The sequence below is a fragment of the Chrysemys picta genome, chromosome 1 (assembly GCF_011386835.1).
Source record: "Chrysemys picta bellii isolate R12L10 chromosome 1, ASM1138683v2, whole genome shotgun sequence".
NCBI lineage: Eukaryota > Metazoa > Chordata > Testudines > Emydidae > Chrysemys > Chrysemys picta.
In genome coordinates this window covers 248,875,833-248,891,435 of record NC_088791.1, presented here as the reverse complement: position 1 = coordinate 248,891,435, position 15,603 = coordinate 248,875,833, and the positions used below count along the sequence as shown (strand labels likewise).

General features: G+C 41.5%; 1 protein-coding gene across 4 annotated transcripts in view; it reads left to right on the top strand.

Annotated features, from left to right (window-relative positions):
• Positions 1 to 15,603, top strand: part of MYO16 (myosin XVI) — a 568,549-nt gene that overhangs the window by 321,746 nt on the left and 231,200 nt on the right. For all 4 annotated transcript variants that reach the window (XM_005304985.5, XM_065581026.1, XM_042844168.2 and 1 more), the window contains exon 14: positions 11,971 to 12,076. In XM_005304985.5, coding sequence (XP_005305042.2) covers positions 11,971 to 12,076 — 106 coding nt within the window. The remainder of the gene's footprint in view (positions 1 to 11,970; positions 12,077 to 15,603) is intronic.

Below are 15,603 nucleotides of genomic sequence, written 5' to 3'. Positions count from 1 at the left end.
GTCCTGGATCATCATTCGAGACTGCTATAACATGAAATATATGGCAGAATGTGGATAAAACAGCAAGAGACCTACAATTCTCCCCCAAGGAGTTCAGTCACTGATTTAATTAACGCATTATTTTTTAACAACCATCATCAGCATGGAAGCATGTCCTCTGGACGATGGCCAAAGCATGAAGAGGCATATAAATCTTTAGCGCATATGGCACGTAAATATCTTGCAACGCCAGCTATAATAGTGCCATGCAAACACCTGTTCTCACTTTCAGGTGACATTGTAATTAAGAAGTGGGCAGCATTATCTCCCGTAAATGTAAAAAACTTGTTTCTCTTAGCGTTTGGCTGAACAAGAAATAGGACTGAGTGGACTTGCAGGCTCTAAAGTTTTACATCGTTTTATTTGAGTGCAGTTATGTAACAAAAATACCCTACATTTGTAAGTTGCACTTTCATGATAAAGAGATTGCACTACAGTACTTGTATGAGGTGAATTGAAAAATACTATTTCTTTTGTTTATCATTTTTACAGTGCAAATATTTGTAATAAAAATAATATAAAGTGAGCACTGTACACTTTGTATTCTGTGTTGTATTTGAAAATGAAGAAAAACATTTAAAAATATTTAATACATTTCAATTTGTATTCTGTTAACAGTGCGATTAATCGTGATTAATTTTTTTAATCACGATTAATTTTTTGAGTTAATCGCATGAGTTAACTGTAATTAATCAACAGCCCTAATTTTTACGTGTGAATCATCAGTACTCAGTATAATCCATTGACACCCATCATTAGGCAGTTTGGTTATGTTAGTTATGTTTCCCAAAGTAGCACAAAAATATTTTTCATTATTTTCTTCTTTTTGTAAATCAGTGGCTTCTATTTTGTTGGTTTTAATTAAAACTCATATTTGATTTGTGAAACTCAAATGTTTTGAAAAATATTTCTGAAGTTTGCAAAACCTTGAACCACATAGAGATTCCTCATTCCTACTAGGCAGCATTATTGTTCATAACGGTGAGGCCAAGGATTAAAAGGGTTAGGAGTGAAACACGTTGGTTGGGAATTGTGCAGACATTTGCATTATCACTGCTATGTTGCAGCAGTTCTGTGACTACTTTTTTCTCGAAGGATGTGTAATTAGTAGCTTTTATAAGCACTGCATTCAGATATTTATTATTTATTTATTTAAAAGAGGTGTACCCTTCTCCCCCCGTATTCAAATAGCATTAATAGGAGTTTGTCTCATGTGATGACAACATAGTTGGGCTATAGACATTTTTCTGTGTACGGGAGGTTTCCAGTTTTGTATCCAGAAAATTCTTGTCGATGAGAAATTTAAACCCACACATTTAAAATCTCCTAGAACCACAGGAGAACATCAAAAGTAGAAGTAATGCAACTTCTCCTCTAGAGCAGATAAGTTCCATGTTTAATGTAGCAAATATGCCCCTACACGCAGGGAACACTGGTACCCATTATATGACGTTTCCACAGATTTCCTCAAAAAGCTTATATATATTTCTAGGTACAATGGAGTCAACATAAGGATCAGAAATGTGATCTGTTACACTGGTGTAAATATGAATTAATGTAATTTAAATCAATGCAGTATTTTTGAATTTACAATGATATGAATAAAATTACAATCTGTTTCATAACTAGAAAGCAAATTCCTCAATATTTGCAGAAATTACCCTTAATGTTTTTAACATGGTTTCTAGTTTTATGAACATTTTTTCTTTACTGAAGTTGCTGAAACTGTCTTCATATTTTCAGACTCAGAATTGCACTTTTTCCATATCACTTAATTACACTTTGTCTATCTCTTTTTTCGAAACAAAATTTACCTTCCATCATTAGTTATGTTAGAGGAGCACCCAGAGACCACAACTATAAGCAGGGCCCCATTTTGCTAGACATTGTACAGACAGTTCCTTCCCTCAAATAGTGTGAGAACTAAACAGACAAGACAGATAAAACCAAGAAGAGGCACAGAGTGTCCAAGTGCTTTGTCCAAGGTCACACAACAGATCCATGACTGATCCTGGGCTTGAACCTGAGTCTTTGGCCATGTCTACACTACAAACTTTGGTTGATGCCAGCATTAAACCATTGCAGTTAGTATATTGCTTGTCTGCATTCATACTTGTCTCCTTGCATCTGTGCTGCGCATACTCACCAAGAGTGCTTGTATTGATGCAGAGTGCAGTGTATCATGGGTAGGTATACCAGTGTGCAACCCGCCACCGTCCAGCCTACTGCCTTTGGGGAAGTTTTGGCAATACATGCTGGGGCCTAAATGAGTTGCGCAAGGATGACTGGGAGCAAGGGGTCAACTTCCCAGTGTGCAACTGTCTCCATCCCATTATGTCATCTATATCCCATAATTTTCGCTCCTTTTTTCAAAATCCCATAAACCCACAAGGCTCTCCTCACTATCTGCCATCTCTGATTGAAGCATGGAGCCTGCATTGCTCTGCACTATTGTCATAAGCATTGCAAGCCCAGAATGCACGATCCTCTAGTATTTGCAGAGCTGCAAGAATAACCAAATCAGCAGGGAACATGACGGTTTCTCAGAGGACAGATTGCTATGGGACATAGCAAGAACAAATTCAAGGTTGTTGATAGCATTCATGGAACAGCTGCGCATGGTGGAGCACTGTGTCTGGGCCCGAGAAAAGAGCACTGACTGGTGAGATTGCATTACAATACAGGCTTGGAATGACAAGACAAGAACTTTTGGATGTACAAGGCCACATTCCTGCATCTGTGTGCCGAGCTCTCCCCAGCCCTCCAGCACAGGGACACCAGAACGAGAGCTGCACTGCCAGTGGAGAAGCAAGTGGCAATCACACTGCAAATTTGCAATGCTGGATTTTTGAATTTACAATGATATTAATGAAATTACAATCTGTCTCATAACTAGAAAGCAAATTTCTCAATATTTGCAGAAATTTCCCGGTCAGTGGAAAATCAGTTTTGAGTTGGAAAATCCACTGTGGGGGGCTGTTACCATGCAAGTGTGCAGGGTCACTAATTGCCTCCTGCTATGCAGGACTGTGACTCGTAGCCATGTGTAGGACATAGTGGATGGATCTGCATCAGTGAGGTTCCTGAACTATGATGAAGCAGTAGATGGCACATATGTCCTTATTTTGGCACAAGACCACCTTGCCACAGAGTACATGAACTGAAAGGGCTACTTCTCTATGGTTATGCAAACATTGGTGGATCACCAGGGACAATTCACCAACATTAATGCGGGCTGGTCAGGGAAGATGCATGACACGCACATCTTTAAGAGCACAGGACTGTTCAGAAAGCTACAATCAGGGGCTGTCCTGACCAGCAGATTACCATTGCTGATGTTGAAATGCCAGTAGTGATCCTGGGGGACCCGGCTTACCTCTTGCTCCCCTGGCTTGTGAAACCATACACCAGCCACCATGACAGCTGCAATGAAACTACTGTCTCAGCCTGTGCAGAATGACTGTTGAATGTGTTTTTGGAGGGATGCTGGCAGTGTTTACTCCCAAGATTGGATCTCAGTGAGAATAATACCCCATGGTTATAGCTACCTGCTGTGTCCTGCATAATATCTGTGAGGCAAAGGGGGGAAAGGTGGAACAGCTGTCTTCTGAGATTGAACAGCCAGACACAAAGACTATTAGAAGAGCTCAGTGCAGAGCTATATGGCTTATGGAGGCTTTGAAGGAGCACTTTAACAGTGAGCCACAGTAGTGTGTTGTGGTGTATTGAGCTCTACCTGGTCCTGCTGTGTTGGCTCTGTTAGAAATTGTATGGTTTTTGGTGTACATGTAAGCATATAACACTGTCAACGCACCTATTAAATTTGCTTTGCTTGCTGTAAATGTATGATTATTACCCGGTGTAATAATAACATAACATCTCAGTGTTTGTCACTGATCCCATGAGTTGTGTGTCACTGCACAGTAACAAGCAAGTGGGTGATTTCAGAACTCCTAGGCACTCTGCAGCATATCTTGTGTACTAATAAAGATGAAATTATGTTCCAAATAATTGAATTCTATTCAGTAACAAAATCAGTGAAAAGAAAAATCTGTGCAATGTAAAAGCAAATACATTAAAAACATAATTTATCAAGGGGAAAGAACATTTGTGTCCATTTGAGCTACACATACAGCTATCGTAGTTCTCACAGGTCAGTGTATATGAAGCTCTGGTTGTCCTTAATGTCCCATGGGGTCGAATGATAGGGATAGGGATGTGGCCTCAGATGCCAGATGGAATGTTGAGGGAGGGTGTAAGGAAGTGCTGCAAAGGAGTTCTCTATGGACTGCAAAAGGAGGCAAGCCTGGGTTTGTTGAACCTGTAGGTCGCCAGGAGTCTGCAGAATCTGTATTTGCTGCCAGAGAAGCCCCATTATGTCCTGGTGCATCTCCTTCTCCTTTTTCCTGTGGGCACTCGTGGGCCTTTCTCCTTTCTGCTCTTTCCTTCTCCAGTCTGTCTGCAATATTCACCCTCCAGGCCCTGTGCTCACAGGCTGATGCAACAGTGGCTTGCAGGATTTTATTGAACATGTCATTCTGAGTCCTCTTCTTTCTCTTCATTATCTGACTCAGATGTTCCATGGGTGTGGAGGGGGAGCCCCTCATGACCACAACAGCAGCAGCTACAGATAAAAAAACAGAGGTACCATTGTCAGGAGAGTTACAACAGAAAGTGAAACTGAAGATCCTGAAATTCCTTTTTTTGCTCCCATAAAGTTGGCGGAAATTTGGTGGTGGGGGTCCTTCCGCTCCAGGTCTTCAGCGGAAATTCGGCGGCGGATCCTTCACTCACTCCGGGACCTGCCGCTGAAGTGCCCCGAAGACGCGGAGCGGAAGGACCCCCGCCGCCAAGTGCTCAGAGGAGGAGCGCTGCCGCCTAGGGCGGCAAAAACCCTGGCGCCCCTGCATGCTTGGGGCGGCAAAAAACATAGAGCTGCCCCTGCTAATGATATCAGCTTCTTACACTCAGCTTTAGATCTGTGATGAGCGGTGGGGCGGGGAGCAGGGAAGCAAGCATTGGAGAAGGAGTGTTCAGTGTGAGAAACAGGAGTGGTTAGAGATAGAGGGCAAGAAGAAGAAATAAAAAGGAAGAGAAAAGGGAGAATAAAAATACGATGACTGGTAAGAGATGGATGTTATATGTAGATATAGGTATAGAAAAACAAACAAGACATGTGCCAGGTGGCCCTCTGACGGCTTTGGTTATACAGGGTTTTGTATAATTTCCCCTACATTTGTCTGATCCTTGCTCTTTAGGTTGTAAGCTATTTGGGGTTGCATTTGCCTCTTGTGTGTCTGCGCTGCACCTAGCACATTTTGGGCACTACTGAAATAAAATAGGCAGTCTGGGTTATTTTGGAGCTTTTTCAAAGAAGATAGAACTTTGTTGGGAGGAAGTGTTTGGGAAGGGGGAAAGAGAGGTTTTGGGGTATTTTTACTCCCAGTAGACCTTTTGTGATTCCATGTACCTTATAGTATATGGTGCTGCTTGCAACTTCTCCTCTTCTTCTGAAGCAAATGCAGTTTCAAAACTGCCGTTATTACTACTGTGCTCATCCCTTTATCCCACAGAACCAGTTCCTGCTACAGCTTGGAGCTCTATTCAGTGGTTAACCCTTCCACTCGCTACAGAGATTTCTGCTATGGGAAAATCCCTCTATGTGATATTTATCATGTAAACATGAATGCATGTGATTAAACTTAAATTCACCGAAACACTTAAATGACTCTTCATGCTGGTACACTTTCTACTACTTGGTAAATCAAACATGAGTTGTCATGTCCTTAGCACTGCAGCTACTGTGACCTTTCCAAACAGCTTATGCCACTAGCAGAAGTTCACTGACCTTTTGCAGGGCTGATTTTTTAAGATCATTACAATGAATACAGTGCTGTATGGTTAAGAAACTTTTTAGTTTCCAACCCTTTTCTTGCAAACAAATGCATTAGTGAATACAGAAATTATTACCTTTGCAGGGTATTAAATTATCTGGGACCAGGCAGATTTCTGAAAACAACCTTGAATAACATCAGATTTTCCAGGAGAAACTTTTCAGGAAACCAAATGCTGATGACCGGAGCCTTGCATAGTGCATTTATGTCGCAGACCTTGCACTGTAAATCCCACTGGGATGTTAAACTCAGATTAGGTATGCCAGTGAACTCCTTGACTTCAATGATGATTTTTTAAAAAAATGTTAGCTACTGAAGTATTTTACGTGCTTTGCATAAAATACATACAAGGCTTCTGAAACCTTTGCACAGCCAAAAACTCCCATCCACTTCAATAGGAGCTTTGGGTGTACAAAGAATGCAGGATCAGACTCTAAATGATGATAGAAACTTACAATATTAAAACAATAATAGTTTAAATTAGTCAAAAACCATAAATAGCAAAGGCAGTCTCATTCTGCATAGATTCAGAGAAAAGGCCAGTCTTATAGACTCATAGACTTTAAGGTCAGAAGGGACCATTATGATATTCTAGTCTGACCTCCTGCACAACGCAGGCCACAGAATCTCACCCATCCACTCCTGTAACAAACCCCTGACCTATGTCTGAGCTATTGAAGTCCTCAACTTGTGGTTTCAAGACTTCAAGGTGCAGAGAATCCTCCAGCAAGTGACCTGTGCCCCATGCTGCAAAGGAAGGTGAAAAAACCCCAGGAACTCTGTCAATCTGCCCTGGAGGAAAATTCCTTCCCAACCCCAAATATGGTGATCAGCTAAATCCTGAGCATGTGGGCAAGACTCACCAGCCAGACACCCAGGAAAGAATTCTCTGTAGTAATTCAGAGTCCACCCTATCTAGTGTCTCATCACAGGTCATTGGGCATATTTACCGCTAATAGTCAAAGATCAATTAATTGCCAAAATTAGGTTATCCCATCATACGATCCCTTCCATAAATTTATCGAGCTTAGTCTTGAAGCCAGATATGTCTTTTACCTCCACTGCTCCCTTTGGAAGGCTATTCCAGAACTTCACTCCTCTGATGGTTAGAAACCTTTGTCTAATTTCAAGTATAAACTTCCTGATGGCCAGTTTGTATCCATTTGTTCTTGTGTCCACATTGGTACTGAGCTTGAATTATTCCTCTCCCTCCCTGATATTTATCCCTCTGATATATTTATAGAGAGCAATCATATCTCCCCTCAGCCTTCTTTTGGTTAGGCTAAACAAGCCAAGCTCTTTGAGTCTCCTTTCAGAAGACAGGTTTTCCATTCCTCGGATCATCCTAGTAGCCCTTCTCTGTACCTGTTCCAGTTTGATTTCATCCTTCTTAAACATGGGAGACCAGAACTGCACACAATATTCCAGATGAGATCTCATCAATGCCTTATATAATGGTACTAACACCTCCTTATCTCTACTGGAAATACCTTGCCTGATGCATCCCAAGACCATAGTAGCTTTTTTCACAGCCATATCACATTGACGGCTCATAGTCATCCTATGATAATCAATACTCTGAGGTCCTTCTCCTCCTCTGTTACTTCCATGTGATGCGTCTCCAGTTTATAACAAAAATTCTGTTATTAATCCCTAAAATGCGTGACCTTGCACTTTTCACTATTAAATTTCATCCTATTACTATTATTCCAGTTTACAAGGTCATCCAGATCTTCCTGTAGGATATCCTGGTCCCTCTCTGTATTGGCAATACCTCCCAGCTTTGTGTCATCCACAAACTTTATTGGCACATTCCCACTTCTTGTGCCAACGTCAGTAATAAAAAGATTAAATAAGCTCCTCATTAAAGATTGAGGCAAAGTATTTGTTTAGATATTGGGCCATGCCTAAATTATCCTTAACCTCCACTCCATCCTCGGTGTTTAGTGGTCCCACTTCTTCTCTCTTTGTTTTCTTCTTATTTATATGGCTATAAAACCTTTTACTATTGGTTTTAATCCCCTTGGCAAGGTCCAACTCTACATGGCTTTTCGCCTTTCTCACTTATCCCTACATGTTCTGACCTCAGTAAGGTAGCTTTCCCTGCTAATCGCTCCCATCCACTCCTTGTAGGCTTTCTGCTTTTTCTTAATCACCTCTCTGAGATGCTTGCTCATCCAGCTTGATCTACACCTCCTGCCTATGAATTGTTTCCCCTTTCTTGGGATGCAGGCTTCTGATACTTTCTGCAACCTTGACTTGAAGTAAATCCAGGCCTCCTCCACCTTTAGAGCCACAAGTTCTTCAGTCCAATCCACTTCTCTAACTAATTTCCTTATTTTTTTAAAGTTAGCCCTTTTGAAATCAAAAACCCTAGTCACAGATCTATTTTTGTTTATCCTTCCATTTAGTTTGAACTGAATTAGCTCATGATCACTCGAACCAAGGTTGTCATACAACCCATACAACCATTTCTTCTATGAGGTCCTCACTACTCACCAAAACCAAATCTAAAATGGCATCCCCCTATTGTTGGTTCAGCAACTACTTGGTGAAGGAATCCATCAGCTATCACATACAGGAAAATCTGAGCCCCATTATTACTACTAGCACTTGTCCTCCAGTCTATATCTGGGAAATTAAAATCTCTCATGATCACACAATTCCCATTAGTATTTACTTCATTAAAAACATTACAGAGGTCTCTATCCATATCCAAATCAGATCCCAGTGGTCTATAGCACACCCCAAGCACTATCCCAGGGGAGGCTCCAGTAACTTTCTTCCCCAATGTGATTTTTGCCTACACAGACTCTGTCTTATCCATTCCATCCCTTCTGATTTCTTTACAGTCTACCTCATCATTGATATACAATGCTACTCCACCACCTTTGCCTTTATTTCTATCTTTCCTAAACAGCACTTACCCTTCAATACCTGTACTCCAGTCATGACTACTATTCCACCATGTTTCTATTATCCCTATAATATCTAGTTTCACTTCCTGCACCAATAGCTCTAGTTCCTCCGTTTTGTTACCTAGGCTCCTCGCATTAGTGTACAAGCATCTTAATTTTTGTTGTTTGGCTTCTCTCACATTCTTTACCTGATTATGCACAGACATTCTACCACCAGTATCACCTATTAGACTGGTATCTACACTACCCTTCCTCCTTATGTCCATTCTCCTACCCATGGCTGTATCCTTTCTTACTTTGTTTTCTTCCCTCTCAATGTTAAAATCCAGCATGGAGATTACCTGGACATCTCCCAACCATCTCCCCCAAATTCTTAGTTTAAAGCTCTCTTAATCAGTTGTGCCAGCCTCCATCCTAGAAGTCTATTTCCCACCCTACTCAGGTGAAGTCCATCCCGAGAGAACAGTCCTCTGTCCATGAATGCTTCCCAGTGGCCATACATCCCAGAGCCCTCCTTATAACACCACTGCCTGAGCCATGTGTTGATCATCATAATCTTGTCACACCTTTGTTGCCCTTCTCTAGGAACAGGCAGAATCCCACTGAAGATCACTGAGCCTCGATTTCCTTAAGCATCTTCCCCAGCCTGGCATAGTCTCCCTTGATACGTTCCAGCGAGAATCTAGCTGTATCATTTGTTCCCACATGAAAGACAATCAGCGGATTTTTTCCTGCTCCCGTTAGGATCCTCTTCAGCCTCAGGTCCACATCCCGTATCTTAGCACCTGGCAGACAGCACACCCTTCTGTTCTCTGGATCAGCTCTGGTTACAGGCCTGTCTATTCTTCTCAGTAAGGAGTTCCCAATCATGTAGACCTGCCTTTTCCTGGTGATGGTGTGATTCTCCGGTCTATCCCCTGTTCCCTCTGGCTGCAAGTCCTCTCAATTCCTATTGTCCCTTGCAATCCTCCGCAACCCATCCCGTATCCTCCTGGGGCTCATATTTGGTGTTGTTATCTCCATTGACTCTTCCCCTCTTCCTATAGGACTAGCTGCTCTTCTCTTCTTCCTTGCCCTCTCACCTTCATTGACCACCTGCTGTGCACCTTCTTCATTTTCCAACTCCGCAAACCTGTTCCTGAGCTCTATTTCTCCTTCACTAGCCTGTCTTTTTCTCTGCCTGGTTCTCTTAGGCCTTGGCTACACTTACCTGCTAGTTCGGCGGCTGGCAATCGAACTTCTGGGTTCGACTTATCGCGTCTAGTCTGGACGCGATAAGTCGAACCCGGAAGTGCTCGCCGTCGACTGCAGTACTCCAGCTCGACGAGAGGAGTACCGCGGAGTCGACGGGGGAGCCTGCCTGCCGAGTGTGGACCAAGGTAAGTTCGAACTAAGGTACTTCGAACTTCAGCTACGTTATTCACGTAGCTGAAGTTGCGTACCTTAGTTCGAATTAGGGGGGTAGTGTAGACCTGGCCTTAGTCACATGCTTCCATTGTCCACTTTCCTCACCCAGCAGTCTCCCCTCAGAGTTCTTTGGTCCTGCTTCCATCTGGAAGTCTGAGCTTTTCCCTTCAGCCTCCTCATGTCTTTGCTCCATCATCTGCTTGAACCCCCTTCTAAACTCAACCAGAGTTTCCACCTGCATCTCCAGTCCTCAGATATTTTCTTCCATCAGATCAGTCTTGCCATCTAGGACAGGAGTTCACTAGGCACAGATTATCATATGTACAGGATCTGTGTGCATACACTATAGAGACTGTCTGAGGCCACTGTCAAAGTTCCTGACTCTTTATAAAGCTCTTTTCTCCTTTGTTTCTTCCTTTGCACACTTTTTGTATCCTTGTCTCCTCCAGGCTTGAAGTGGCAGCAGGGGGAAGGGTTGTATTCTACAGACAAGTAATATATGCCAAAATCTCCTCTGTTCATCTCCCATTGACACAAGGAATGAGACTGAAGGTCACATGGTTCCCTCAATAGGCAACAGGCTCAACATCTGCCATGACCATTACAATTATGACATTTTCATGGGCTGTTGTAAAAACAGGTTTTTTTTAAGTTAACTTGATAAGTAAAATGGGAGCATATATATAGTTGCTCCCCTTTCTGTACTCATAATTGAACTTCACTTGATTCAATTGCCTACTGAGAAATCTGTGATCTGCATGGTCCCTTCATAGATTTTCAAATGGGGCTTGCCTCAGTATCCGTGTGTATTGGTGATTCTATGGAAGCTTATGATTTTTAATTCTGTATTGTTTTTCGTCTCCTGGTCTTTCTCCTCTCCACTCCTTTATTTCTGTTGTGTTAATTTCCTTGCTGATACTGTGATGTCACTTCCTTTTCCCCTTCTCTTCTGTCTCCTCCCCACCTTCTTGTTCCTACCTCCCATTACCTGTTTTCTTTGCCCACTCCTTCCCTCCCATTCTTTGTTTATTCTTCTCCATGTGCAAGGAATGAAATGAAACAATAGTCATAATCTCTGAAGCCTGAGTATGTAGCACTTCAGAGATTGGGGAGCTTGTAAATTTTACTCTGCAGCTTGCATAGAGAGCAGGGCAACATAGCAAAAGGAAAATTGCTGGCACGTCAGCGTGCCATATGTCAGCCAACTTTGGGCTTTGCTGTCTTTTTCTTCATTCTCTTTCTCTTCCATTCCTCATTCTCCTGGTAAGTTTCCATCTCTTTCTTTTCTTCTCACCTTTGCCACTCCCATCCTCCTTCAAACACAAAGCCCCAGATATCTCGGCATTGGTATGATCACCTTGTTGGGCTCATTAAAAAGAATGGTAACAGCATTGCTATTAGAACACTACAGAGGATAAGAACTTTAACTTTTGATTGTCTCTGTGCTAATCTGAGGACAAGTGGAAAATCGTGCATATACTGGCTAGTGTCCATAATCATAGATTATGCGCCAGTTTGTCTTTTATGTGATTATTTAATATCCAGGTTATTTAATGATAATATTATTTCCTAATTATGCCTCTATTAGGAATTAACATTTGTCTGGAGTGTCCACTCCAGTAGGGATAACAGAGGCTGTAAATAATGTAATGTATAAAACTGAGACAAAAAATTAAATAGTGGCCTTTTTCTCCCTTCCCTCCTTTCTGCAGTGGAGAAAGTGGTTCTGGGAAAACTGAAGCCTGCAAACAAATAGTGAAGCACCTGACATGCAGATCCAATTCCAGCAGGAGTACCTTTGATTCAAAGATAAAACATGTAAGTAGTATTTTGAGCTGTTTCAGAACATAGCATCAATATGTATTTTGACCAAGGAAAGATACTTTTACTTAGAGGGAAACTGTGAATTCCACAGGCATGCTCACATAGGGCTTGATCCTGCCCTAGCTATTGAAATATTTTAGGTATTTTGCATAAAATACAGATTAAAGGCTTCTTGCAGCCTTGCATATTCAAGTCAATGGAGTTTTTTTCCCACTGACTTGAATAGGAGCAGGATCAAGCTCACATTGAGCTGAAGAGATTGGGCCAAAATGTGGAAGCCAGCTTTGCTAATATGGTTTTTGGTCATTTTGATTTTCATCCTTGCTTCTACATATAGGGAATGTCTATAGTACAGTGCTCACCCTTAAAAACATTCCTTTTGACTTCAATAACTAAATAAGATTATGTCTGTGTCTGTGGTGTTCCTTACATGCAGTGTTGCTGTAGCAGTGTTGATCCCAGGACATTAGAGAGACAATGTGAGTAAGGTCATATCTTTTATTGGACCAACTTCTGTTGGTGAAAGAGACAAGCTTTCGAACTTCCTCACCCACCTTCTCCATCTTGGTGTTCCTTATGGCAAGTATAAAAAATACTGTGGAATCTGAAGTAATCTTATAGGAGACAAAATTGGAAAGTTTTACGGAAAATCACTGTGTCTTGGTGATACATACAGTACTATCATTACTATTCTCTAACAGTCACTTGCAAAAGAATTATTTTTTATTTACACACTATGTCAAATCCCCGTTAAACCAGATCACAATAACATAGATCTAATTGTATTCCTCTAGTATGACTTGTTCATTACATTTTAAAAGCGATATTAACCATTTATTTTTAGCTATAAATTTAGCAAAATGATTTCTATATGTTCTTAGTCATATTTTGCCATTACACCAAAAGGGATTGCAAAAGCCTATGTGAGGGCAGAGTTATCAGCCCTTTATTTGGAAACTGTAACATAAATTTATAAATAGATATAAGATATATAAATTCTACTTAATTTCATACCTTATTTCCATAACTGGATCAAATTCTGTCAGGAAAGCACGGGAATTGGCCACATGTATCCAACAGCAGAATCTATTTCTGTGACAGTAAATACTAAATACAAAGTTTTCATTCAGCTGGGCAGCGCAACTCACCTATCATTATACTGTTACAGCAGGAACCCGATGGTTAAGGTTCAGATGGACGCTCCAGTCTAAACCACTTATTTTTGGACTTTTATAACTGTTTCCAAAATGACTTTTTGGGCTCAACAACTCATGCTTGGACTCAGTTCCGCTGCCTACCATATTGACCAATATTATCTTATTGTTTACTTGTACTCCCCCCATTTGTCTGTCTGTATACATCTGTTCTCTCTTCTCTTACACTGTAAACTATTTGCACCATGAATGTTCTGTGTTTTTACTGTGCCTAGCACAATGGGGTCGTGGTCCATGATGAGGGCTTCTATGCACTATGGGAATACAAATAATAACAGTAATAGTAATAATATTTGAAATGTTTTAATCTGCAGTCCATGCAGTCATTTCTGATTTCTGAATATTCTGCTTTTAAAAAACTTGTCAGTCTCTCCCTCACTCACCACCACCACTTAAACTGAACTCAAATTGTCGTTGTTTTGGAACTCAGACTTGTCATATGCATAATCTTCAATAAGAAATGAGATCTTTGCTAATTTTTAGGGTTTTTTTGTAATAGCATTTGAAACTGACACACAGGTTATTCAAAACACACTATTTTCTTTCTGAAATATTCATGCTGCATTCTAGATAGAGAAACACTGGCCAAGTACAACTGACACAAATAGACAACCCTTCCATCAGTGATTTGGAAACGAAACGCTACAGATGTGCAGATACATATCTTGTACATTCACATTGCCGATGAGTTAAGAGTCCTACTGATGTCTGATTGGCTATTGGAAAACACAGCTGCATTCATATTTCAATAATTGTGTATTGAAATCTGATTACACTGAAATAAGCACAGCTGAATTTACTTCAAGCATTATACAATGCATTCAAACAAAGCCACAGTCTGGAAATTCAAATATTAAAGTTCTCAGAGCAGTGTTGACTTTATTGCATTGCACTGGTACCACACAGAGAGGTCTCAATCACTGGTGATGCTTTTTAAAATACATGCTTTGATATAGATGATCAATGAAACTGTGTTAATGTTAGAGTGGGAAGTGCAACTTTTCAGTTTTTTGCATTTAAATTCTCCTGTTTGATGTTGTATTAGCATAGTCATATACAAGTAACAAAGCCTTAGTTCATTATGTTAAACACAATGGGTCAAATCTAAAGATGGTGTACATCAGAATAACTCCACTGACTTCAGTGGACCTACACTGATTTGCTCCAGCTGAAGGCTGGCCCATAAATTGTACTCCTGTATTTTAACTCAGTTATGATTTCAAAATCCAGATCAGATCTTCTATTGCTTTTCCTTTCCTAAAATTCAGATTAAATAATAAATACGAAGAACTGGAGGACTCAGAGAATAAGTAACTGGGGAAATGACCAGCATGGTCCAGTGGATAAGGAACTGGAATAGGAGTCAGGAAACTTGGGTTCTGCTCCTGACACTGGCTTAGTCTCTGTCATTGGGTCAACTTCTATCAACACCCATGCAGGAGCAATTCAGATCAGTTAAGATGCTTTCCATAAAAAGTAAATGAGTACATGTGGTAACAGGCAGGCAACTTTGGTTTTCACTTTAATTTACTTTTTAGGAAGTACTGGTAAGCATGATAAGCTTAATTCATACCTGCAGCAGCTACGCATAACTCTATTAAAGTCCGTAGAATTGTATCTCTTTACACAAGTGCTTAATTAGTCTCACTGGGCCAAATTCATCCTTGATATAATTCTACTGAAGTTACAGAACTAAATTAGCCAATTTTCTGCTGCCATCTACTGGACAAATAGCTAATTGAATTTCTAATATTTCAAGGCTACGTTTTAGTCACTGGTATTGTTAGTAAAAGTCGTGAACAGGTCACAGGCAGTAAATAAAAATTCACAGCCCATGACTTGTCCGAGACTTGTACTATATATCCCTGACTACTGGTGCTAGGGTTGGGGCGAGCAGCAGCGCGCGGCCTGGGACACCTGCTTCTGCTGCGGGGGAGGGGTTGGTAAAGCTGGCAGGCTCCCTGGCAGTGGCGACATGTCCCTTGGCTCCTATATGGAGGCACGTCCAGTGGAGCTCTGTGCACTGCCCCGCCCCAAGCATTGGCTTTGCAGCTCTCATTGGCCGGGAACCGCGGCCAATGGAAGCTGCAGGAGCGGTGCCTGTGAGCAGAGGCAGTGCACAGAGCCCCACTGGCCATGCCTCCACTTAGGATGGAGCCGAGGTTACATATTGCCGCTTCCCCAAAGTAAGCAGTGTCCGGAGTCCTCACCCCTTCCCACGCCGCAACTCCCTGCCCCAACCCTGAGCCCCTCCCACACACACACTCCTGATGCTCCTCGTGGGGGGCACAGTGGCCTGAGACTGCC